We start from the raw sequence: 26,353 nt of genomic DNA on the forward strand, positions 1-26,353 counted from the left end.
TCCTTTTATGTTGCTTGTTAATCAACATTATATAAAATGATCTTTATAGTTTTAAAGTATAAAAATAGAAATACAGCCACAAAAAAATGTATCTAAATTCAACTATTTCAAATTGTAAAACCTTCAGTTTTTTTTATTCAATAGAATTATAATTATAAAGACAGGCTAGAACTTGGAGATAGTACTTGCCACATGCATAACAGAAAATGATTATCTATAGTCTATAAAAACTCTCTACAGATCAATAAGAAAAAGACAACTTAGGCTCAGTTGATTAAGCGACGGCCTTCAGCTCAGGTCATGATCCTGGAGTCCCAGAATCAAGTCCCTCATCCAGCTCCGTGCTCAGCAGAGAGTCTGTTTCTCCCTCTGACCCTCCCCCCATCTCATGTTGTCTCTCTCATTCTTTCTCTTTCAAATAAATAAACAAAATCTTAACAAAAAAGAATGGGAAAAAGGAGGCAAACAGGCAAGGAAACAGAAGTTACTAATAAATATATGAAGAAATACAAACTAGATCTATCACCAGTTAGCATAGAAGTGAATATTAAAATGAGAGGCTTTGTCATCAGACTGACAAAAAAAAATTTTTTTAAAGGTTTTATTTATTTATTTGACAAAGAGAGATCACAAGCAGGCAGAGAGGCAAGCAGAGAGAGAGGAAGGGAAGCAGGCTCCCCGCTGAGCAGAGAGCCCAATTCGGGGCTCGATGCCAGGACTCTGGGATCATGACCCGAGCCGAAGGCTCCAACCCACTGAGCCACCCAGGTGCCCCAGACTAACAAAAATTTTAAAGTTAGATAATTTCTAATATTGAGAAAGACATAAGAAAATGGAATCTCTAATCACTGCTAACAACTTTGGTAACAGTTATTTTAGGGAAAATTTTGCACATTAAGTAAAATTACAAATGAGCACAATTTATTATCCAGAAATACCACTTCTAGTTATACATCTATGGAAAATTCTTGTGTATGTATGCAGGGAAAGTGCACACATCTGTCCAGTCTGTTGTTCATAATAGTAAAAAATTGGAAATAACCTAGATACTCACCAAGGGGGAATGGATCCATAAAATATGAATATTTCTATGCCGTAATTTTTTAAAGTTAAAAGGAACAAACCACAAGAATATATCAAAATGGTGAATGTCAAAACAGTACAGAGTAATAAATGAAAGTTAGATAGAAAAAAGATAAAATCAGCAGAAGACTTCCCACCTTAAGAGTACTATAAAGTGGAAAAAAATGTGGGTACTTTTATGTCTGCATGTCTCATCAGTGTTTCCCAATTTGATGGAATAGAGACTGAGGATAATTTTATCAGGCAAAAAGGTATACAGTGTCCCTCTAGGGACCCTTTTTCCCCACCTGTGATAAGAGTTATTTGGTAAAGCCAGAAGAACTGCTAAACTGTGCCATCATTTTCCCTCTGGCTAGGAACTAGGTAGAAGGATATATTTGTGGGAAAGCTGCTGAAATAACTCCCAACAGATAATGCTATTACAAACAAAAAGCCTATTTTAGAAAACCTTTGTAAAAAAATCATTTATTTATTTATCTATTTATTTATTTATTTATTTATTTGACAGAGAGAGCACAAGCAGGCAGAGAGGCAGGAAGAAGGAGAGAAAGAAGCAGGCTCCCTGCTGAGCAGAGAGCCCGATGTGGGGCTCGATCCCAGGACCCAGAGATCATGACTTGAGCCAAAGACAGCTGCTTAACTGAGCCACCCAGGCACCCCTGGAAAACCTTTATAAACAAAAGCATTTTGAGCAGAAGGCAGCGGCTTAACCCACTGAGGGTCCTGGGATCGAGTCCCGCATCGGGCTCTCTGCTCAGCAGGGAGCCTGCTTCCTCCTCTCTCTCTCTGCCTGCCTCTCTGCCTACTTGTAATCTCTCTCTGACAAATAAATAAATAAAATCTTAAAAAAAAATAAAAATAAAAAAAACAAAAGCATTTTGAATTGATGGTGATTTTTAAAAATTAATTATACATTTAAAATTTTTATTATTCTGCCATATTAACTCACTTAATTTCTCTCAATTTGCTAGTATTTTACCACTATGATGAGATTGGCAAGGGTATGATTTTAGATAATAGTGAACTCTGATATCAGCGTAGTCAGTCATATGATAATTCACTTCCTGTCCTGCTGAACAACGCTTCTTTCAAGTTGAACCTCTGCAGGCTCTGCATAATCAGTAAGAATGACTAGAATCTGCAAATAGTGGTCTTCAACTTAAGCTCATTATGTTTAAGTTTCAGTTTAGTGTATTTGTAGAGCTTTCCAGTCCTTAGTCCTGACCCACTGGGAAGAAATATGCTGGGAGAGAAAATTTTTTTTTTTTTTTTTTTTGACAGACAGAGATTACAAGTAGACAGAGAGGCAGGCAAAGAGAGAGAGAGAGGGAAGCAGGCTCCCTGCTGAGCAGAGAGCCCGATGCGGGACTCGATCCCAGGACTCTGGGATCATGACCTGAGCCGAAGGCAGCGGCTTAACCCACTGAGCCACCCAGGCGCCCCGAGAAAATTTAATTCCTCCAAAAAGGGGCATCTGAGTGAGGGGGACTATTAGCAAATAGTTTATTATTTTGTTGTAACTTTTTATTATATCATTTCAAACTTACAGAAAAGTTGCAGGAAATAACCCATGTACTCTTTCTCCAGGTTCATTTCATTAGTTATTAACATTTTAGTTATTAACATCTGCTTGTAATTTTCTCTCCATTTTTCATTCTAAATTGCTTGAGATTAGGTTGCAGTCACCATACCCCTTTACCCCTAAACAATCCAGTGTGTGTTTCCTAAGAAAAAGGATATTGTCTTACACAGTCACAGCACAGCTATCAAAGTTAGGATATTTAACATGACTCAATAGCAAAACCCATCTCCATTTTCAAATTTCATCAGTTGTTTCAACAAGGTCCTTTATGGTTAATCCTTTCCATCCATCCACAGTGGCCTCCCCTCTCCTCCCTCCAATCCAGGATCCAATTCAGGACTCAAGTGACGTATCATTGTCATGTCCCTTTGGTTTCCTTTAACTCACAACAATTTCTCAGCTTTTATTTGTCTTTCATTAAACAAATAAAGTAAATGCATTGTCCTTACTTGTATGGGCTATAGGTTTGACAAACAAGGAGAAAAATAGCATCTTCTCTTGCCATCCCACTTCCTGCAAGGGCTTGCTGCTTTCTGTTTCTGGATAATCCACTGAAGGCACCGTGTGTCTGGCTCTTAGAATGAGGAATGCCAGTCCCCCACTGGCTTCCCTGGAAACCAAGTCAGGTGCACTACCTGTGGCTTCTCTTCCCACCAGGTCTCTGTGACCAGTCTCAGTGACTTAACGAGCTTGAAGTCTTTCCGGACCCTAAGAGCCCTGAGGCCCCTGCGAGCATTGTCCCAGTTCGAAGGAATGAAGGTACCTTCTTCAGGCAGATGGGAGGAAGGTCAGCTGTCAGGGAGAGGTGGAAAACCAACTGCTCTTCTTGGGCTGAGCTTCCCTTAAACTGCCAAGCATTTCCTGGGCTCCTTCCTATCCAGTCCACTGCTTAGAATTTGAGAGATGGAGAAAAATTTAAGATATAACATCCATTCTGTGGTAGCCAAGATGGGCTCTGGTTTCCTTTTCAGTCCCAGGGTAGGTGTCCTATATCGGTAATACTGTCATCAAAGTACACTTCTCAAGTGATCCTTGGTGACAACAGAAGGGACCCATTATGTAAGGAGCTAAGAGCAAGGCTTACCATAGGAAGCAGGGTTGGGGTGGGTTGGAGGTAGAAAGTAAAGACAGAGCTCCAAGAGATCCAGTCCCCACATGTCAGGCCCACCCTGAGATCTAGAGCTTGATGAATCCCATGCATCTGTTATGTATTTCTTCTGTTTTGTTTTTTTAAGGTGGTAGTCAATGCTCTCATAGGTGCCATACCCGCCATTCTGAATGTTTTGCTTGTCTGCCTCATTTTCTGGCTGATATTTTGTATCCTGGGAGTAAACTTCTTTTCTGGAAATTTTGGAAGATGCGTTAATACAACAGATATAAACTCAGTTATAAATTACAGCACTATTGAAAGCAAAACTCAGTGTGAAAATGGAAATTTATCTTGGGTCACCCTTCCAGTCAACTTTGACAATGTGGGAATGGCTTACCTTGCCCTGCTGCAAGTGGTAAGTGCTGTTTGTGTGTTTTTCACTGTGAGGACAGAAACCTTAAAAGAAGCATAAATCATTTCTCAGTTTAATAAAAACACAGTGACTCCATTGAGATAGTAGAATCAAATCCCAGTTCCCCATGTGGAAACCAGTGCCCTTTGGAATTGTTCCCCATTAAGCATCTCCAGCTTTACCTCCAAGCAACCTTAACCTCTGTACAATGCCCCTTTCCATCTTACCCTGTCCTATATGGTACTACCATCCAGAGTTCCAGCCAGAGAGAACTGGAGCCTCAGATGCAAAGCCATACCATTAGAAGTAGTTCTCTTTTGGAAGTCAATCCCCTGGTCAAACCACAGTTGCTAGGTCTTCAACAGACATTGAAAACATGTGGTATCAGAAGAGCCTCAGCCATGCTCTTTCTGGCAGTTGTTACGCAGCCTCTTTAGAAATTTTTAAGGCAGAAGTTTCCTTTTAAGAAAAGCCTTTCATCTTGTGCAAAGGAAGAAGAAAAAAACCCCAAGACACCTGTTTTTTAATTCCCTCCTACAGTTCTTTTATCTGGACATTCTGTCCTGGACATTCGGTCCCGGGCCTTGCTTGCTGTTATAGGGCACTTCTCTGTTGATAGCAAGTCTGTAATTATGTTCATGTTTATTTGCTTTTGTTACAGGCAACATTTAAGGGCTGGATGGATATTATGTATGCAGCTGTTGATTCCAGAGGGGTGAGATTTTGTTCTACTGTGTTCTAGAGTGCTAGGGTCAAATCAGGGATATCATGACTGCATAGACAGTATAGAACTTCCCACATCATATTTCCATCAGCCAATGTTCTTTGCTCTGTTTTCCTTGGGACAGTGACTATGAAACAGGGATAAAAGAGGTTCCTTTTCATCCTTCCATGAGTATTACATCCTATCTTGCTCCAAAGTCCAGTCCTGTTTCTCCATAGTAACCAAGGAGTAACATCTTATGGAGGAGATGCAGCCAAAAACAACAGAATCACAGAATGCCTTGATTTTTCTCTCTTACTTCTTTTCTAAATGGGTATCAGGCAGAAACCAAATTTCAAACAGTACTAGTCCTGAACCATGTGAAAACCTTACAGCTAGGCTAGGGTCTGATAAGAGATACCTTCCAATGGCTCCAGGCTGAGAGACTAAATGGGTTTCTGGTGGTCGCCAACAACAAAATTCTAGTTAAGTAAGAAGTAATCATGGATTCTGAAAGTTGGAAGAATACTCAACCATCTGGTCCATTTCTGTGTCCCAGTTGGGAAAATTGAGAATTGGAAAGGAAGAGTGTTGCCCAAAACCATGGAGTAAGCAAATGGTTGAATCAAGAATGGAATCAGCATTGTTTATTTTTTTCCTGTAATCACACGCATGATGCTGTTCTGTTTGAGAGTCTGCAGAGTTGATGCCTGGCACATAGTAGGTATGTGAGCTTATAGTGGCAGTGGAGGTAGTATGAGAAGTGGGTTATTTTTTTTAATGTAAGCTCCATGCCCAGTGTGCAGCCCAACATGGGGCTTGAACTAATGACCCTGAGATTAAGAACTGAGAGCTGAGCTCAAGAATCAGATGCTTAACTGACTGAGCCACCCATGCATGCCAAGAAATGTTATAATTGTAGTATTAGAGACATTTTATAACAAAGACAGCATTTTAAATATTATGTGTTTTTTCTGTTGTTGTCTTTTGAATATATGACTTTCACCTTAGTTTAACTTAGGCATCAACGTGCCTTGAGGTGGAGATGGGGAGGAAATCTTATGCAGATGTATTCAGGAAGAAGTGTGTGGCTTACATGTGTCCTGAATGAATGGTAGGTGGATAGAGGTGTGTGGAGGGATGCCCCTCCTGTTGCTGGTCGTGGGACAGTATAGCTGGTGTGTATGTACTGACTTCTAGCATGATGTTGCCCTTGTCTGTGTAGTCATAGAGATTCTTCCTGGTCTCAAATATTGGTGAAACCATGGGCCTTTCTCCCCACTCAATTCCTCCTGGCCTCAAGCACTGACTTGCTGCCATGTCCTCTACATAGTCCCCTGGCCAGCAGTCTACTCCCATCTCTTGCCGAAAGCCTATCATGGCAGGCCTATGGCTATTGACTTCATGTACAACTCTCATGAAAACTGAAAAATTTGAGAGGCTCTCTCTGTCTTTAGCCTCTTATGTCATCCTTCCTGTGCAGTATTTCCCAGGCCTTCCCAGTGCAGCTTCCTTTTAGAAAAATCCAGAATTTGAGCAAGAATACCCTCTTTGTACCCCCATGTTCCCTTCAATTTACTGGGTCCCAAGTCCATTCTCCAAACCCAAATAGGGTGAATCAAGATACACATCTCGTGGCTCTGATGTTCTCTGTCTGTCTGTCTCTCTCTCTCTCTTTTCTTTTTTTCTGACAACTCCCTAGGTACAAGTGGGGTGATCTTTTATCCTTTCCTCTTCCTATCTGAACCTCTCTTTGCAGGACTTTTAGCCTGCTATGTAATCTTGTTTTAAATGTCAGAGGCTGATAGTGATTCTTTCCGTTGTGTTGTTTCTGTGCTAATGCCTTCCCTAATGCAAACAAATGGACATCTCAAGCCAATTGGGACTAAGGTCATGTACTCTTCAAGGCAAAAGACAAAAATATTTTCAAATATAACCTTCATTGCATTAGTCCGTATGGTGGTTGTTGAACAACAAATATCATAAAAATATTCAACAGGTGACAGAGCCGTCAACACTCATAGCTTTATCTTTGAATGTGATCTGTAGAAAGAAAAGAGAAATTGTCCTGTTCTCTATGCCCCACCTGCAAAAATCCAATGATAATGTGAAGAACTTGGATGAAAAGAATTTTGGATGCTTTTGGTTATACTTTGAGTTGGGGGAACTTGGTTGCAGTCCATTTTTGTGTCTGTTATACAGTTTGACTATTCATTCACTCATCCATCCATCCATCCATCCATCCATCCATCCATCCATCCATCCACCCAAACATTCATTCAATGTGTATTGAGAATCTGCATGTCACAAAGTATACTAGGCCCTAGGAATTCAAGAGTGACAGGACACAAGCGTAGACCAAATACAACAGTGAGCTCTAATAGGAAGGACGTTATCATTCATCAGGAGTTGGAAGTCAGTCACCTGTGCCTGATGGGACTGTGCCCCTTCTCCAGTGGCCTCATCTCCAGTCTGGCTCCCTCCAGTTATGTGTCCATATAGACATCCTAGACAGTCTCTCAAAAGAGACATGCATTCACGCTGTTCCCCTCTCTTACAACCCTTTTATGATTCTCCATTGAGTAGAAGAAAAAGTCTAACCCTCATGTCACATGTCCTCCCTATTGCATGGTACCAGTCAAGCTCCTCTAGGGGAAACTGAAAGAGGGTTTCCCTGGAGGAGCCATGGCTGTTCAGGACCCTGAGTAGTTAATGCTACTGCTGAGAAACACTTTGGTCTTCCAGATAAGGCAGTTAAGATGGATTATACTTTTCTCCAGTAATTGTTTTCTTTTCTTGTTTAAAAAATCCCTAACAGGAAGATCTACAGCCAGGGTTTGAGGAGAAACCAGAAAACTATCTTTTCTTCGTGGCTTTTATCATCTTTGGTTCATTCTTTACTCTGAATCTTTTTATTGGTGTTATTATTGACAACTTCAACCAACAGCAGAAAAAGATAAGTATGGGGGTTCCCTGATTAGGTATTTTTACCTCTCTTTTCCAAAGGGAACACAGTTTTAATGGATGGAACACAGTTCTAACCTAGATTATTGTGCAAAATAACCTTATCATCTACATGGGAACAAAGTCACCTGGAGAAGATTCTAGAAGATATGCCTGGAAAGAGACTGAGAACAGCTGGGTTTTATTAAATCATTGTTTTTACTTTCCATTCTACCCTTTTAAATGGAGGGCATTGTTAAACCCAACAGAAAGACCAGTACCAGGATTAGTATTTATGACACTAGAGTCATATTTTAGTAACCTTTCAAGTATACCTTGTTATCCAGGATAAAAAGAAAAATTGTCTTCTTCCAGCAAACTTGTGTCCTGGCTTCCAGCATGTAAGTCTCAACAGATTTATTGAACTTGGAAAGAAGATGTTTAAGAAAGCAGTGGGCTTTTTTTAGGGAGTTTTTTTTCTTCATTCATTGTAAAAGCATACTTATTTTTTTCTGATTCTGTATTTCATAGGGGATTTATAGTAAATGTGGAAACAACAAAAGATTAAAAAAGATTTTAATCACCCGTAAGGTGACCACAAAATGGTAACAATTTTAGATTAAGCTTCATCATATTGACATACTCTCTTACAGTTACTTTCTCACTAAATATGTATGTATTCCTTGTACATGATTGAAATTACATGATACTTTTAATTTTGTAGTTTTTGCCCTTCCCCATTAGTTATGAGTCCGTGTGATGAAGTCATCTTTGTTATAAGAATTTTTAGGGCTAAATTGCATCCTATATTTTGGATAAATAATAATTTATCTAAATCATTCCCTTCTTTTTGGACATTTAGATCATTTCCAAATTTCTTGCTCTTCTAAAACAATCATGAACATGCTTGAAATTCTCTCTGTATCTGTGGTTATTTCCTTAGGATAGGTTTCTAGAATTTGAGGCATTAAAGATAAATATTGTCAAATAACCTTTCAGAAATGCTGTGCTAGGTACTCTCCTTTTGCAAGATGTAAATATGCCTGTTTGCTCTGTTCTCAACATTCTTAGTTTTATAATTTTAATGATCCTCTCCAGCTTGATGGTAAAAGTGTTATCTCATTGTTTTAAATTCATTTATTTGGTCATTTGTGAGGTTATACACTTTTTTCACAGATTGATAGCTGTAAGTATTTCTCCCCTTGTCTCTTTTTTTAAAGTTGAGATTGTCATCTTTTTCTTATGTTTTCAAATATTAAGTCTAATTTGTGACTTCTTATATTTCTATAATAACATTTTAATTTATAGACATTAGGGTTTTTAATGGAGTCAGATTCCCAATCTTGTCCTTTTTGGCTTCTTCTCTTACATGTAAGAACTAAATCTCAGAATCCTAAAATGGGGTAACTAAATATTCACCTTTGGTTTTCCTAATTGTTCTTATGGCTCTTTTAAATTTTTCTTAAACTCTTGCAATCTATCCAAAATGTATCCTGATACTGATCAGCCTCCTTAGTATCTGCTGGGCGAGTCCCTCATTGTCCTTCTGTAACTACATTGCTGCTGTCATTTGGAAGTGTGCTCTGTAGAGTCACCTCTGTAATATGCAGCTTGATTGCAATCAGTCCCTGCAATTTGGATGTCAGGCCTTCTGATTTTCGATGGAAATTTACGTTTGAAATCACTGTTTTGATCAGGCTGTGGCACTTGGTTTTGTTTTGCTTTACTTTTTATTACAGAAAATCTCCATCATGCACAAGAGTATACTAAAATGAACCTACAAGACCCATCACCCAACACGTTTATTGACTTAAGAGCATCTTCATGGCACCTATGCCCTTATCCAATCCTGCCACCAGATTTTTTTTAAGAGAACAAATGACATTACACTGTTTTACCCACAGATATTTCAAAACATATCTCTTTTTAAAGGTAACCACAATTCCATTACCACACCTAAAAAGTTTAACACGAATTCTCTAGATTTGTCAAATACCAGGTCAACATTCAAATTTCCTTGAGTCTTTCATTTTCTTAAAATATTTATACATTTATTCATTCTTTGATCAATTGATATTCTTTTTAAGTCAGGATTAAAATCAGGTCCTCCCATTTGACAAATTCCTTGCTCTCTGGAATGACAAGATACTCCAAGTTAAATCATACCACTTTTGTGCCAGATCAAGAATCAGCTGTTTCTCTAAGGGGTTCTGCTTTTGGGGGAGGTGGTATTCCAAGATCACACCCTGAAATGCTCATTGTCTTTGCTTCAATGCTTTTTCAGTGGACAGAGCTACTTCAAATTTATGACTTCAAAGAAATGTATATGAAAATATGAATACTGGTCATTCAAGTTAAGATCTACAAGATTTTCACTTAACTTCTTCTCTAATAATGATCTGTATCTCCTCTTTTCCACACTGAGAAAATTAATTCTCATGGGCACAAGAAATAATAGAATTAAAATTTTTCATAATTACTCCTTTTTTTTATCCCCCAACACACACATAGGACAGTATCAGAATAATAATATTAATATGTACTACCATGAGGAAAGTAATTACTGAAGACACTTGCATCTGCCAGGCATCCTGAAATGACCTGGTTAACTTCTAAGGATGCATTTTTTTTTAAATCACAAAATTAATTTTACTGTGGTACAATATATATAACATGAAATTTGCCACCTTAACCATTTTTTGTATACATTTCAATGATAGTAAATACATTCATAATGTTATCCAATGATCACCACTATCAATCCCCATAATTCTTTTCATCTTGTAAAACTGAAACCCTATACTTATTAGACAATAATTCCCCATTTTCCTTCCCACTTGGCAGCCACCATTCTACTTCTGTTGCTATGAATTTGACTGTTCTAAGGACCTCCTATAAGTGGAATCATATAGTATTTGTTTTTTTGTGATCGAGTTATTTCACTTAGCATAATGTCCTCAAGTTTCACCCATGTTGTAGCATATTTTTAAATTTCCTTCCTTACCACATTTTGCTCATACATTCATCTGTTGATGGACACTTGGTTTGCTTCCACATTTTAGCTATTGTGACTAAAGCTCTTGTGAACATGAGCATGCAAATATCTGTTTGAAACCCTGATTTCAATTCTTTCAGATATACATCTAGAAGTATAATTGCTGGATCATATGGTAATACTATTTTTCAAATTTTTGAGGAACTACTGTACTGTTTTCCATAGAAGCTACCATTTTACATTCCCATCAACAGTGTAATTCTGATTCTCTTCATGCTCATTAATGCTTGTCTTCTCTTTTTCTGATAGTAGCCATCCTAATGGATGTGAGGTGGTATCTCATTTTGGTTTTTATTTGTATTTCCCTAATGACTAGTGATGTTGAGTGTTTTTTCATGTGCTTGTTGGCTATCAGTTTATCTTTTTTAGAGAGATGTCTACTCAAGTCCTTTGTCAATTTTTTGAATCAGATTGTTTTATTTATTTGTTTGTTTATTTATTTATTTAGACTATAACTGACACATAATATTAATTTCAGATGTACGCATAGTGATTTGACAAGTTTATATGTTATGGTATGTTCATCGCAAGTGTATTTACCATCTGTCACCGTGCAACACTATTACACTATCACTGATGATATTCCTTATACTTTTTAAAGAGATTTTATTTATTTATTTGACAGACAGAGATCTCAAGTAGGCAGAGAGGCAGGCAGAGAGAGAAAGAGAGAGAGGAGGAAGCAGGCTCCCTGTGGAGCAGAGAGCTCAATGTAGGGCTCAATCCCAGGACCCTGGGGTCATGACCTGAGTCGAAGGCAGAGGCTTTAACCCTCTGAGCCACCCAGGCACCCCTATACTGTGCCTTTTGTTCCCATGACTTATTCATTCCATGACTGGAAGACTATACCTCCCTCACCGCTTCATCCCTTTTACCCATCCCCCACCTCCTTCCCCTCTGGCAACTGTCTGTTGTTCTCTGTATTTGTAGGTCTGGTTCTGCTTTTTGTCTGTTTATTTATTTGTTTTTAGATCCACATATGAGTGAAATATGGTATGTGTCTTTTTCAGTCTGACTTATTTCATTTAACATAATACCCTCTAGGTCCATCCATGTCTCAAATGAAATTAATTCATCCTTTTTATGGTTGTATAATATTCTTCTGTGAGTATATGTGTGTACATGTGTGCACATGCATGTGCCTGCACATGTGCACACACATGTATACCACATATTCCTTGCCCAATCATCCATCAGTGGACACTTCTTTCATGTTGTAGCTATGATAAGTAAGGCTAACTATAAATAAAGGGGCGCACTTATCTTTTCAGATTAGTGTTTTCATTTTCTTTGGGTAAATGCCCAGTAAAAGAATTATTGGATCGTATGAAGAACTTCCATATTGTTTTCCACAGTGACTGAATCATTTTGCATTCCTACTAATAGTGCATTCTCCATGTTCTTGCCAACACTTGTTGTTTTTTGTGGTTTTGATTTTAGCCATTCTGGCAGGTGTGAGGTGACATCTCATTACAGTTTTGATTTGTATTTCCCTGATGATTAGTGATGTTGAACACCTTTTCATGTATCTGTATCTTCAGGTCCTCTGCCCATTTTTTAATTAGATTGTTGAATTGTATACATTATATATTTTGGATATTTACCTCTTACTGGATATATCATTCGCAAATATCTTCTCCCATTTAGTAAGTTGCCTTTTGTTTTGTTGATCATTTCCTTCGCTATGCAAAAAGTTTTTATTTTGATGTAGTCCTGATAACTTATTTTTGCTTTTGTTTCTCTTACCTCAGGAGACATATCTGGAGAAATGTTGACAAAATCCCATACTCATTCATGATAAAACTCTTACCAAAGTGAGTTTAAAGGGAATATACCTCAACATAATAAAGGCCATATATGAAAAATCCATAGCTAATATCATACTCATACATTCATCTAGGAAAAAACTGAGAGCCTTTCCTCCAAGATCAGGGACAAGAGAAGGATGTTCACTCTTGGCACTTTTATTCAACACAGTACTGGAAGTCCTAGCCACAACAATCAGACAAGAAAAATAAAAGAGTCATCCATTTTGTTAAAGAAGAATTTACACCATCATTATTTGCAGATGACATGATACTATACACACAGAATCCTAAAGACTCCACCAAATACTACTAGAAGTAATAAAGGAGTTCAGTAAAGCTGTAGGACACAAAATTAATATGCAGAAATTGGTAGCATTTCTGTACACTAACAATGAAGTAGCAGAAACTACTCAAACAATTCCGTTTACAATTGCACTTAAAAGAATAAAATACCTAGGAATAAATTTAGCCAAAGAGGTGGAAGACCTATACCCTGAAAACAAAAACACCAATGAAAGAAATTGAAGATGACACAAACAAATGGAAAGATATTCTATGCTTGTAGATTAGAAGGCTTAAAATTGTTTAAATGTCCATACTACCCAAAGCAATCTATAGAGTCAATGCAATCCCTACAAAAATACCAGCAACATTTTTCACCAAGCTAGAATAAATAACACTAAAATTTGTATGGAACCACAAAAGACCCTGAATAATCAAAGCAATCTTAAGAAAAGAAGAACAAAGCTGGAGGAATCATAGTTCCAGATTTTAAGATACGCTTCAAGCCTGTAATAATCAAAACAGTATGGTACTGGCACGAGAATAGACACATAAGTCAATGGAACAGAATAGAGAGGCCAGAAACAAACTCATATAGTGAATTAATCTATGACAAAGGAGGTGAGAATATGTAATGGGTAAAGAACAGTGTCTTCAATAAATGGTTCTGGGAAAACTAGATAACTGCATGTAAAAGAATGAAACTGAACCATTTTCTAACACCATATACAAAAATAAACTAAAAATGGATTTAAGACCTAAGTGTGAAACCTGAAACCATAAACATTCCAGAAGAGAACAGGTAGTAATTTCTCTGACACTGGCTGTTTGGGTTTTTTGTTGTTGTTAAATTTTAAGAGTTTTCCATATATTCTGATTAATCGCTTATCAGATATATGATATATAGATATGTTTCCCCATTCTGTGGATTGCCTTTTTACTTCATTGATAGTATCTTTTGATGCACATAATTTAAAAATTTTCATGAAGTCCAATTTATCTATTTTTTCTTTTGTTATCTATGCCTTTGGTGTTATATGAAAGAGATCATTGCCAGATCTAGTGTTGTGAATTTTTGCTCTATGTTTTCTTCTGAGTTTTATTGTTTTAGAGCTTACCTTTATGTCTTTCATGTATTTTGAGCTATTTTTTTTTGTGTATGATGTTAAGTAAGAATTTAACTTTATTCTTTTGCATGTGGATATCCAGTTTCCCAGCACCATTGTTGAAAAGACTGTCTGTCCTAGGGCTGAATATTTTTGGTCTAAATGGTAGTGGTGAAAATTCAAACCCCACACTGTTATCAAGGCAGGCCTGGGTTCACAGATTGTCAGGAAAGACTGGGTTTTTACCCATAGGCCAGACTAAGACAGTTTCCTTCCTGTCTTCCACTGCCTATTGACCGATTCTGTTTTCTTCTTCACCCTTTCATTGACAGCACTTAAGAAGGAGTCTCAGATTCATGTGGGACCTTGGCATAAGCCCACAGACTTTTCCTCATGACTCCGTTGTAGTTATTAAGGCCCAAGATTCTAGTTTTCACAGAGATTAGCAAATGCTCTTAGGCCAACAGTGGCTTCAGGATAATTTACTACTCTTTGATCACTGTTGATTTTCAGACCCTCGGGATCTTCCTTACTTTTGTGCAAGTTTAGCTGTACATTTTAAAAGAATTCTGTTCTAATTTACCCAGCATTTCTAGATATTTTACTTCCTCCTAAAATTTTCAGAAATGAAAATTCTTGTTCATATATCTTTGTTCTTGTTCAATAATGAAAACATTTAAAGCTCTCTAGGTTTTGTTTTTTTTTTTTCCCATAAGAGTGGGTCTGGAAAATTTTATGAAATTTTATTAAAAGATATAGGCTTTAATTCATTTATTTAGGAGAATTTTAATTGCCATTTGGTCAGATTTTTGTTTAAATTTTTGTTACTAATATCTATTTTTCTTGCATTGTGATTTGATTTATGCAACCTAAAATATAGTTTTTTAAAGGTATAGTGGGTGTTTGCAAAGAGTGTGTAATCTTTGTTCATATTCTAAAAACTAATATATAGCTGATAAAAGTTACATTTTTTCTCTTTTCTTTAATTTAAATCTTATTTCAGCCCTCCTATAGAGAGTCCAGTCTCTTTGCTTCCAATTGGAATTTTAGGAGTTGTTGATAGAATGTAATATAACTTTGAAACTACTTCTGAAAGTTCAGATCTTGTTTCCAAAAAAACTTTTAATAATAATTAGCTCTCATCTTCTCCATATACTTAGGAGGCGAAGACATTTTTATGACAGAAGAACAGAAGAAATACTATAATGCAATGAAAAAATTAGGATCCAAAAAACCTCAAAAGCCCATTCCAAGACCTCTGGTGAGAGCAATTGATTCATTCTAAATACATAGATCCATTAAGTGGTCTTGAGCTCAGATGTTTGCAGTGCTGTTCTTTATTCTTTAAATTTATAGACACTATCTAAGAAATCAACAAAGACCCAGACACTCTGATGTCTGGCTCAAGTCCTTAGGAAAATTAGACATTTGAATTCAATAGCAAGAACTTGAGCAACACCTTTCATTTGCTTTCTGGTGAGCATACAATAGGTGCTTAGTATATACTCATTGTAATGATGTAAACTTACTAGTTTGTTTTAACTAAATTTTTTTCTTATTTTTAAAGTCCTACAATATAGTTAACATACAGTAGAATATTAGTTTCAGGTGTATAATGTAGTAATTCATTCAGCACTTCCATACATAACCCCGTACTCATCATGACAGGTGCACTCCTCAATCCTCCCCCAACCACCTCCCTTCTGGTAACCATCAGTTCTCTATAGTTAAGGTCTATCTCTTGGTTTGCCTCTCTCTCCACCCCCTTTGTTCATTTGTTTTGTTTCTTAAATTCCCTATATGAGTGAAATCATATGCCAATTGCCTTTCTCTGACTTATTTCACTTAACATTATTCTCTCTAGCTCCATCCACATCATTGCAAATGGCAAAATATCATTCTTTTTATGGTTAAATAATATTCCATCTTATAACTACCACAGCTTCTGTACCCATTCATCAGTTGATGGACACTTGGGCCTTTTCCATAACTTGGCTATTGTAGATAATGTTGATGTATATATCGCAGTGAATATATCCCTCTGGATTAGTATTTTTGTATTATTTGGGTAAATACCCAGTAGTGTGACTGTTGGATCTTAAGGTAGTTCTATTTTTGAGTTTTTGAGGAAACTCCATACTGTTTTCCACCAGTTTGCATTCCCACCAACAGTACATGAGTGGTCCTTTTTCTCCACATCCTCACCCACACCCGCTGTTTCTTAGGTTGTTGATTTTAGCCATTCTGACAGGTGTGAGGTAATATCTCATTATAGTTTTGACAAAATATTGACCAATTTAAAATGTATTTATAATATCTTTTACCAACTTTTCTGGTGTGAAGTCTTAAGTCATGCATACTGGCTTCCACTTCACCAGTATTTATGATAAAAGTTCTATATCAGGAGTTGACCCAAAAAAAGGGTCAGATAGTAAACATTGCAGGCTTTGCAGGCCACATGGTCTCTGCTGCCACTGTTCAGCTCTGCCATGTAACACAAGCAGCCATAGATAGTACAGAACAAATGTGCATGGTTGTGTTCTAGTGCAACTTGATTTATAGTCACTAAACTTGGATTTCTTTAATTTTCACATGTCAAAATTTTATTTTCCTTTTGAGTTTTTTCCCAGACATTAAAAAATGTAAAACCCATTCTGAACTCACAAATTATACAAAAAACCAGTAGTGGGCCAGATCTGGCCTACAGGATATAGTTGGCTGACCCTTACTCTCAATGAATCTTGCTTATCAAGTGCTCCAAAGCTGCTTCGTGTTGTGGTCTAATTGAAGAGCTAGAACTTGATCACATCAGATTATAAAGTAATACACTAGGCATAGTTGGTAACTCTAACAGGTAATTTTGAAGGTTTTCAAGGCAGGAAGGGTCAGTGGGGAAGTTCGGGATAGCAGTATGGAAGAGGAGCTTGATATCCAAAGCATGTATAGGATTTAGAGATTTTTCATTTGAACATGAGACCCCAAATTATCAAAGGTATGTTTAATCTACTGCTATTCCCAAAACTCAGAAAAGAGCCTACAGTGTATTCTCAGTAATTATTAGTTGAATGAAAGAGTATGTTTTAGGGTACACACAGAGTCCATCCCACTAGGACTGAATATTTGTGTTGCAGTAAAAATATCTGGGAATGTTAGGACAAAGTGTTTAGAATTTAAACAATGAAGAATTTTTTACCAAGAGGTTAATTATGCAACTATATTTGGAGAGCTCTTATTTGAATTTGAGCCAACAAAAAAGACAAAGAATTTTTATTTACATGTGCATGCTGTGCAACCACTGACTCAATACCAGTTGGTCCTAGATTTGAAATTAACTAAGAGAATCATGAGACACAATAGGCTCCCACATATTTACCCATTTATTTCATAATATGAACCAAGCAAGGCAGCACATAGCCAAAGAGAAGTTGCAATGACATAGCTGCAGCTTCTAGGTCTCTCCCCCGCCCTGAGCATGCTAAGCTGCAAGGGATGAGCTTCATGTGGGCAAAGACTACATTACTCGAAGCAAGCCTCCAACTCCATGCTTTAACTATGTCTTCCGGCATGTTCATTATGTGGTTCATCCGGGAATAGGTGTCATGCTGTAGCCCTCCCTGTGTAGCTACAGCTTACTAGTCAGGGCTTCACAAGGAGGAATTCCAACAAGCAGGTATCATCTCCCCAGTTAATGCATCACATTTACCTTAACTTCTATATTCCAGGGAGCAGTGTTGCATGAGATAAACACATATTCCAGATGTCCCTCAGTTTAAGACTTTTAAATCAGCTGTTAGCCCTTAACTCACAACTTTAGCTCCCCACAGACGTTTTTAAATCTCTAAAATCTAAATATGATTTTTGACCTTTGGAAAAAATGAATAGCAGTTACATGGGGACAGAGGGAATCTAGCTGTTCTAACCTGAGCAGTGATGTATTTTATTTTTAACAGTAGAGGAAGGGATCTGGAACCATTTCTGATTCTTTCTGAACCATCCACAGGGGGGGCTTCATTACTGATTTAAAAATGATACTGGGTAGAATTCACTGTACATTCTCTTTTTTTTTTTTTACATTTTTACATTTATATTTTACATTTACATTTTCATTTATTTACATTTTTATTATGTAATTTTTTTTCTTTTATTTATTTTCAGCATAACAGTATTCATTATTTTGCACCACACCCAGTGCTCCATGCAATCCGTGCCCTCTCTAATACCCACTACCTGGTTCCCCCAACCTCCCACCCCCCCACTTCTTCAAAACCCTCAGATTGTTTTTCAGAGTCCATAGTCTCTCATGGTTCAGCTCCCCTTCCAATTTCCCCCAACTCCCTTCTCCTCTCTAACTCCCCATGTCCTCCCTGCTATTTGTTACGTAATGTTATTTTTTATATTATGTTATGTTAGTCACCATGCAGTATATCACTAGTTTTTGATGTAGTGTTCCAAGATTCATTGCTCACTGTACATTCTAAAGTGATACCCAATGTTTTTTTGATATCTGTCAGTTTAGGGAACTTGTATTCTTGATCTCCTCTGTTTTTCTAAATATTAAACTATCAGGCCTAGGCTTACTCTCCCTCACTGTTATTCTTGCCACTCACTGTGATTTCCTGGAAAGCACCCTTAAAAGTATCTTTTCTTCAGGTCCTTTCTGACTTCCTAGATGCATTCTCACACAGCAAATGCAATTGACTTGCAAGTTTCTTCTCCAGATTCCTCGATAAAAGTTTTAATGATTGTGGAACAAAATTTGAAAAACACGAACTTCAATGTAGTAGCCCTCCAGTGCTGTCCCTGCCCTCTCTCATTGCTTTTGCTCTCACTTACTGATACCGTCCTTTCTCATGGTTTTAATTCATGTCGGTATTGGTGCCATTGAACTCCACATCTGCATTCCAGCTCTGCACCTTTACCTTTACCTGCCCAAGGCCCTCGGATTCCCCACTGGCCTCTCGAACTCAGTGTTCTCAGGGCAGATCTTAATCGTGTTCCTCTGAAATGCCTCATTCTCTGTTCTCTTAAAAGGCTCTACTAGCCAGAAACTGTAGCCTCAGGCCATCATTTTCCCATAGTCACCTCCACTCAGTCTCTGACTTCCGCATCTACTTCCATATTAGCTTTTAAATCTAAATGTTTACATCTCTCTCCACTATTATCACCACAAACCAACATCATCTTTCTCCCAATTACCGTTACAGATAGCTGGCATTCTAAAAGTGATTCTCAGGAGTTTAGGCATTTTCTAAATAGACTACTGTATATGATTATTTTGATTAGAGGATAATATAATATAAAATACCTTAATGTATACGTATATTGTAAAACAATCAATTAATAGTCAAGAATGCCATACAATATTAGTGTCTGAGTTTGTGTTTAAGAATAATTTTCCACTAAGTAAGTGAAGTAGTGCTTCATAGCTGTTAAATTATAGAAAATACAGTGAGACGGCTGAGTCATTTCACTGTACATGGTAGATTAGGCATGCGAACTTGAGCTAGGGCCTGTACCAGAGCAATTAGCATATACTTACTTTGTGAGCAGTATGACTATCTATGTACCAACCAATATGTAAGTTCACCATCAATAATAACATGAAATAATCAATTTTTCTGTTTTTAGTAATCATTACATCACAGTCCCATTTATCTAGCATTATTTTCAAGTGAACAGGATTTAGAAAATTGGCATTTAAGAACTGCTTGAATACAGAGTTTTGGTTAAGTATACTTAGGCCTCATTATTCTGAATTAACAAATGGAGGCTTGGGGATGTTAATTCCATTTTGTCCAACATAATTACATGAGTAGGAATTCTCAGCATTAATATTATTGAAGCTCAAATAAAGAAACAGATGAAATATAGAAACCGAAGTTCATCTTTTTATTATTAAATCCAACTCGAGTTGTTTTATTTCAGCAAAACATCATCCATCATATCAAAGTTATGTCATTACCAAACATTTTTTTCTTTTAAAATGGAATTAAAGCTATAAGCCTACAACTTCAAAACACTTACGTAACTGAATTTAAATGAAAATGTAAATACAAGAATTTCTTGTTGTTTAAAAAGGGTATGCATTTTTCAAGAAACTGCTTCAATTGTAAGAGAGGACAAATTCTGTTGTATGTGCCTTTTTTATGTATGTGATTTCATTCTGACAATGCAAAATGATCTAAGATTCTTGTTTTCTTTTCCCTCTCAGAATAAATGCCAGGGTCTCGTGTTTGATGTAGTCACAAGCCAGGTCTTTGACATCATCATCATCATCCTCATTTTGCTCAACATGCTTTGCATGATGGCTGAATCAGATGACCAGTCCATGGCCACGAAAGTCATCCTTGAACGTCTCAACCTGGCCTTTGTGGTCATCTTTACAATTGAGTGTCTCGTCAAAATCTTTGCTTTGAGGCAATACTACTTCACCATTGGCTGGAATTTATTTGATTGTGTGATCGTGGTTCTTTCTATTGTTAGTAAGTAATATCAGAAGCCTGAGGGGCTTTAATCTGAGAGCTAGAAGTAAATCTTAGCATTTGGAAGTATGTCCAAACTATCCACAAAGCAACAAATTAGGTTTAATGTGGTTTCAGGAAAAAAAAAAAAAAAAAAGACAGGTGTACTGCTGCCATTCTCTACTGGGAAGTTGCTAGGAGATACAGAGCAATTTTCATTCCTTTGACTGTTTACATAACTGAAACAGAGAGTTAAATAACTGTGTGGATCCATTTATTCAATGGACAAAATTAAGATGACCTTAAAGTGTCTATGGGGATATCTGGGATATCCATAACTGAGTCAGAGTTCTACCTTTCCTGTGCAACTATAAGCTCTCATGAATGTCTTTAGTCTTAAGGATTTGATGCTTAGTTCCCATGGTTTTCCTTAGTTCAGAATCCATGCGGCTATCAGATCACAGTTATTGCACCCCTGTGACACTGCTAGGCATTCTCTCACCTCTTATGCAGGACCTCCATGGCCCAGCCTAGACTGTGCTTCAAGAGTGTGTCATGAGGACAAGCAGTGCTTGCTTTTTATTCTGTATCCCATGTTAACTTAAACCACAGCATGAACTATGCTTGTCTCAACTGCTTGGACCCCATTCACCAACCAGTCTTACTCCGTAATCACTATATTTTTCTTAACATAGGCAGGATTAACTATAAGATTTGTGGAAGAAGAATAGAGAAAAAAAGGATTGTTTCCATTTACGTTTTTATAACACACACACTCACATACTCCAACTTTGAAATTAAATTCTTCATGGCTAAGCCATGAGAGTTCACACCTTGGGTTTTGCAGTTTTTTGTGTTTTTTTTTTTTTTTAAATAATTGTGTGCAACCACTCAGGGGCCATTCTTATAGTTCAAAAAGCAATGGAAGAAAAAAAAAAAAGCAATGGAGACAATGAAAACTGATTTCACAAGTGGAAGCTTTTGTACTATTTCAGAAAGGATGTGTTAAACAGATATGTGAGATCAAAATATTTTGTTCCTATCACTACAGCAGCAATGCAGATGTTTCCAAGAACAAGAAAATGGTACAGCTCATAGTCTGTTCTGGTTCCTAAGCCATGAATTTGATGTAGATAAAGTTTAGCAATAGATCCTTCCACACACCTCCAGTGAAACAGATTGTTAAACTTTATCAGTCAATTATAATTTCAAGTCGTGGTGAAACTGACAGCAGTATTAAGCTCAGAAAATGATGGCAGAGTGACTCTGGCACAGCCCTCTGAGAACTTGAAGAACCCCTTCCTCCAATATGCAGAGAGCAACTCATTTATTCTACCACTTACTGAACTCCTTCCAGGCAGTGCCAGCCATCATGCAGGTTGTGGAAATATTTCTTGTTTCTGTCCTTTGAACAACTGCTAGGCAATTGCAGTTACACAGCAGAGCACTGTATAGTATTTTGCTCCAGTGGATGAGGAAAATCCAAACCTTGAGCCAAGTCCTACTCACTAATGTAGGCAGCATTTTATATGCCTTTGCCAGTAGATCTGCCACCCAACACGAAGCCTCTACACTTTCCCAAGCTCTTTACTAAGCTTTTTAGAGAAATACAAAATGAGTGTGAGTCAAAGTGAATCCTTCTCTAGGAGTTAACAATGTAGTTTAACTATTAAGTATTAAAGTATTGAGTTTATGTTTTAAGTACTTAAAGAGTCAGAAAAAGAGAAATTAACTGCACACCAAATCCCATGGTACACAGAAAAACTGAGCTCAGATAACAAATAGATTACTGTGGGTTCCATTAGTCAAAGAAATACTAGTGAAGGAGGTAGCCTTAAAGGGTGGACCTCCTCCAAGTGTTGTTAAGTTGGAACTGAATAAATTCCACACCTCACTACTGTTGGCTGCCCAATTAACATGTGAATTTGACTTCATGGGCACAGTTGTGAATTAGTTCTCTTAGTCGTTAGGTGATAGCCAACAATTCTGGCTGCCCATCTCCCGTAATGCCTTTGAGGACCCCCCCACCCCCACCCAGAGGAAGAGCAAGGCCATGTCTACACAAGACAAACATATTCCAGCCATTCTATAATATTTGGGACAAAATGTGAATTGTTTCAAATCTTTTATCATTTGCTTACAGAATAGGCAATGAGAGAACAGGATGACATTTTAGGCCAAATATTTAGCTGTTTGCAGAAACCTCTGCTCGAGATCCTATTTTTGGAGGTGTCTACAACAATAAGGAAAGTATCTCCAACTTAGTCCCTTAAGCCTTCTGAGTGGACCTCAGGATTCCTTTCTCAGGATGAGCATATTGACAAATATGAGAGCTCTGCGGCAGCTTCCACATAGAGTTGAGCATCCCCAAAACACCATCTCCCTCCAGCCCTGCCCTGTCCTTGTCTATAGCAAGCTGTGTTCAAATTCCCCTATACAAATAAAAACCTCCCTTTTTAAGGAGTTTTGGGGTTAGACATTCCACGATTTCCACTGACAGCTCAGGCTCAAGCCAACCATCAATCAGTGTCAGAAGTTTCTCCTTCCATTAACCTGAAGGACTATATAGTTAGTTTATCTGCTTTCCATTCTTTGTATCCAGTAAATATGGAAAACTATTACATTTGTTATCCCATCAGTGACTTTCAACACCCAACACAGATAACACACTTCAAGTGTATGAGATAGGTCACAAAATAGCCTTTCATAAATGGCATTTTCTTTCCTTTCCTTGGGTGTCTCCAATATGATAGACATCTTATTTTATCTGAAGTCCCATCTAAAGTTGTATGGTGCTTGGAAATTATTTTCTAAGTTAAGGCACAGATAGACATTTGCCCTGATATTGTTAAAGAAATTTCTTAATTTGTGCAGCATATAAATTACAAAGTACTGATTAAAAATTGATCCCAGTAAGAGTTCAAGACAGGAGAGACAGGCTGGATCTGAAAGCAGGGTGCCTACTGGAAATTAATTGCTCTATCTCCTTCTCCTAAGGTGCAATGATTTCTGCCTTGGAGGACCAGCAGCACATTCCTTTCCCTCCAACACTCTTCAGGATTGTCCGCTTGGCTCGGATTGGTCGGATCCTGAGACTTGTTCGCGCCGCACGAGGAATTAGGACTCTCCTTTTCGCTCTGATGATGTCTCTTCCTTCTCTGTTCAACATTGGCCTTCTACTTTTTCTGGTTATGTTTATTTATGCCATTTTTGGCATGAGCTATTTTTGCAGAGTGAAGGAGGAACATGGAATTGATGACATATTCAACTTTAAAACTTTTGTTGGCAGCATACTGTGTCTCTTCCAGATCACCACCTCAGCAGGCTGGGATGCTCTCCTGAAGCCCATGCTGCAATCAAAGGATTCAGGAAACCCCAGCTTAGACAACCGTTACTTCCATGCCATAGCCATCACCTACTTTGTTAGTTACATCATCATCTCCTTTCTCATTGTTGTCAACATGTACATTGCTGTGATTTTAGAGAACTTCAACATAGCCACTGAAGAAAGTGAGGACCCTTTGGGTGAAGATGACTTTGAGATATTCTATGAAGTCTGGGAAAAGTTTGACCCAGAAGCAACACAGTTCATCAAATATTCTGCCCTTTCTGACTTTGCTGATGCCCTTCCTGAGCCTTTACGGGTGGCAAAGCCCAATAAATTTCAGTTTCTCATGATGGACTTGCCCATGGTGAGTGGAGATCGTCTCCACTGCCTGGATATACTCTTCGCATTCACCACTAGGGTACTTGGTGACTCCGATGGCCTGGACAGCATGAAAGTGATGATGGAGGAGAAGTTCATGGAAGCCAACCCTTCCAAGAAGTTATATGAACCCATAGTCACCACCACCAAGAGGAAGGAAGAGGAAAGATGTGCTGCTATTATTCAAAAGGCCTTTCGAAAATACAGGCTGAGGATGTCCATGAGTGCCTTGGGAGACAGGCCCTGTTCACAACTCCACACACTCTGCAATGGAGACCTGTCCGCCTCTGGGGCTGAGGGCAAGGTCCACTATGACTAAGCCCCTACTTCCACTCCTACCTCACAGCCTCATCACCTGGCCTCTGGCGTCTGAGCTCCAGAGGTCCACAGCTCAGTGTGTGAATAAGCAGTCGATTCCCCAAACTGACCATCCCATTTTTTTCTGCCTAAAAGAAATGGTATTTCAAGTGTTTATTTCAAACAGATCTTACAGGGTTAGAAAATAAGGCTGCCTCACTATGAATCACTGGTACTGTTTTCGCAAGGAGAAAGACACCAGAAGGGCTGTAGAGGACACAACAATGTTAGGATTGAAACACAGTTTAAGTTACATTAAAAAAAAAAAAAAAAAGAATAAGAAACAAAAAAACTTGTTAAAAATTTAAATAGTGTTTTTCCATATTGTTTCTAGGTACATTGTTTAATACCTTTGCTCAATGTTTTCCCCAATGCACATATGTGGCTTATCACATGTAACTCTCTTGCATGCTGAGTAAAAATTCAAAACTTGCTAATAAATAAATAGCTTCTTACAGATATTTTTACCAACATTAGTATTTTGGGTGTATTTCAAACAAAAGGCATGATCTTGGCTTGTCATTTATCACCCTTTCACCAGCTAAAATCTCCATTATATACATTTGGAAAAAAATAAATAAATGAGACTTTCAGTTTATATTTTCATTCAGATGGTTCATTCATTCAGATGTATTTCATTCAGACAGTACCTTTCTTTCAAAAAATCTTCTTTGGTGGCTGCATAAGTAGCCATTCAAAAGTGATGCTTTGCTTTGGAATTAAGATGGGAGCCCATCATATGGGGATAAGTGTGTAACAACTGGCTCTCCAGAAAAAAAAAAAAAAAAAAAGTGCCACGATTTGTAACATGCATCGATTTCTATGGTGAATACTTCCATCAGGACTGAGTTCAGGCTACCACCATGATATTCCTGAATGTGAAGTTGGGAAGAGATGCCCAGTTAGTTCTTGTGAGCTGGCCCTAGCTGGTTCCAGCCCACCATGGGCTGGAACCAGTAAGAAAGCCTCACTTAAAAGATCTGTGGTGGCCACCTTGGACTGAGAGAGCACCTTCTTAGCTACACCTGGACCTTGTGGTTGGAGAGCCAGAGAATGTACTGGTTAGCCAGCGACCTTAGCTTGATGACCCTTTCAATTCTGGCTGAATGTCTGCGTGAAATGCAGTCCAGAGAACAACCCAGGCCTATCAAAAGACCTAGGACTTCCCTAAAAACTGGAGATTCCCAGAGACCAAAGAAGACATCAGGCCTGGCAAGAGGCTGCACTGGGGGTGGAGAACCTACATCATGATAATTGTAGTGTGGAGGAAAACTCTGTGCGAACCAGTCCCGCGGATAGGCTGGAGGGGCTGCATGCCATCAGGAGCCCAACGTCTGAGCTCTGAGCCTCGGAGCCTTTGACCTGCTCCTTTTTGCCCAGCACTGGGTGCTCTGGTGCACTGAACCGGTGGTTATTTTCAGTGTGTATTCATGTCCAGTCCAGGATTTGAATTTTTATGAGTTTTGTAGGCAGCCTTATGCTCCGGAGCATTGGCAAAATAACAATACTGTCATTATCTAATCATATTCAATACCTAATTTTTACTTAGTGGTTGCTGTGCCTTGGGCACTGGCTGAGCATTTGTCATGAATAATCTTAGTTGTACCTCACAGTAACCCAGTGAACATGCGGTCACTCACCTGGTAGAACCTGAGCCTTTGTGCCATGCTGGGGAAGAGGAATGGGTGGTCCCAGAGCCAAGAAACCTTTGAGACAGGGCCATCGGGGCTCTCCAGCAGGGCTGCAAGGGCGTTGTAAAAATGAC

At 38.1% G+C, this 26,353-nt stretch overlaps 1 protein-coding gene across 5 annotated transcripts in view; it reads left to right on the forward strand.

Annotated features, from left to right (window-relative positions):
- Positions 1-24,862, forward strand: part of SCN11A (sodium voltage-gated channel alpha subunit 11) — a 111,963-nt gene extending 87,101 nt beyond the window's left edge. For all 5 annotated transcript variants that reach the window (XM_032350823.1, XM_032351099.1, XM_032351190.1 and 2 more), the window contains 7 exons: positions 3,323-3,424; positions 3,901-4,170; positions 4,829-4,882; positions 7,689-7,826; positions 15,221-15,325; positions 20,276-20,546; positions 23,523-24,862. In XM_032350823.1, the coding sequence (XP_032206714.1) occupies positions 3,323-3,424; positions 3,901-4,170; positions 4,829-4,882; positions 7,689-7,826; positions 15,221-15,325; positions 20,276-20,546; positions 23,523-24,550 (1,968 nt within the window). In that variant the 3' untranslated portion in view covers positions 24,551-24,862. The remainder of the gene's footprint in view (positions 1-3,322; positions 3,425-3,900; positions 4,171-4,828; positions 4,883-7,688; positions 7,827-15,220; positions 15,326-20,275; positions 20,547-23,522) is intronic.
- Positions 24,863-26,353: the final 1,491 nt, after the last annotated feature.

Source organism: Mustela erminea, chromosome 1, assembly GCF_009829155.1.
Source record: "Mustela erminea isolate mMusErm1 chromosome 1, mMusErm1.Pri, whole genome shotgun sequence".
Classification (NCBI taxonomy): domain Eukaryota; kingdom Metazoa; phylum Chordata; class Mammalia; order Carnivora; family Mustelidae; genus Mustela; species Mustela erminea.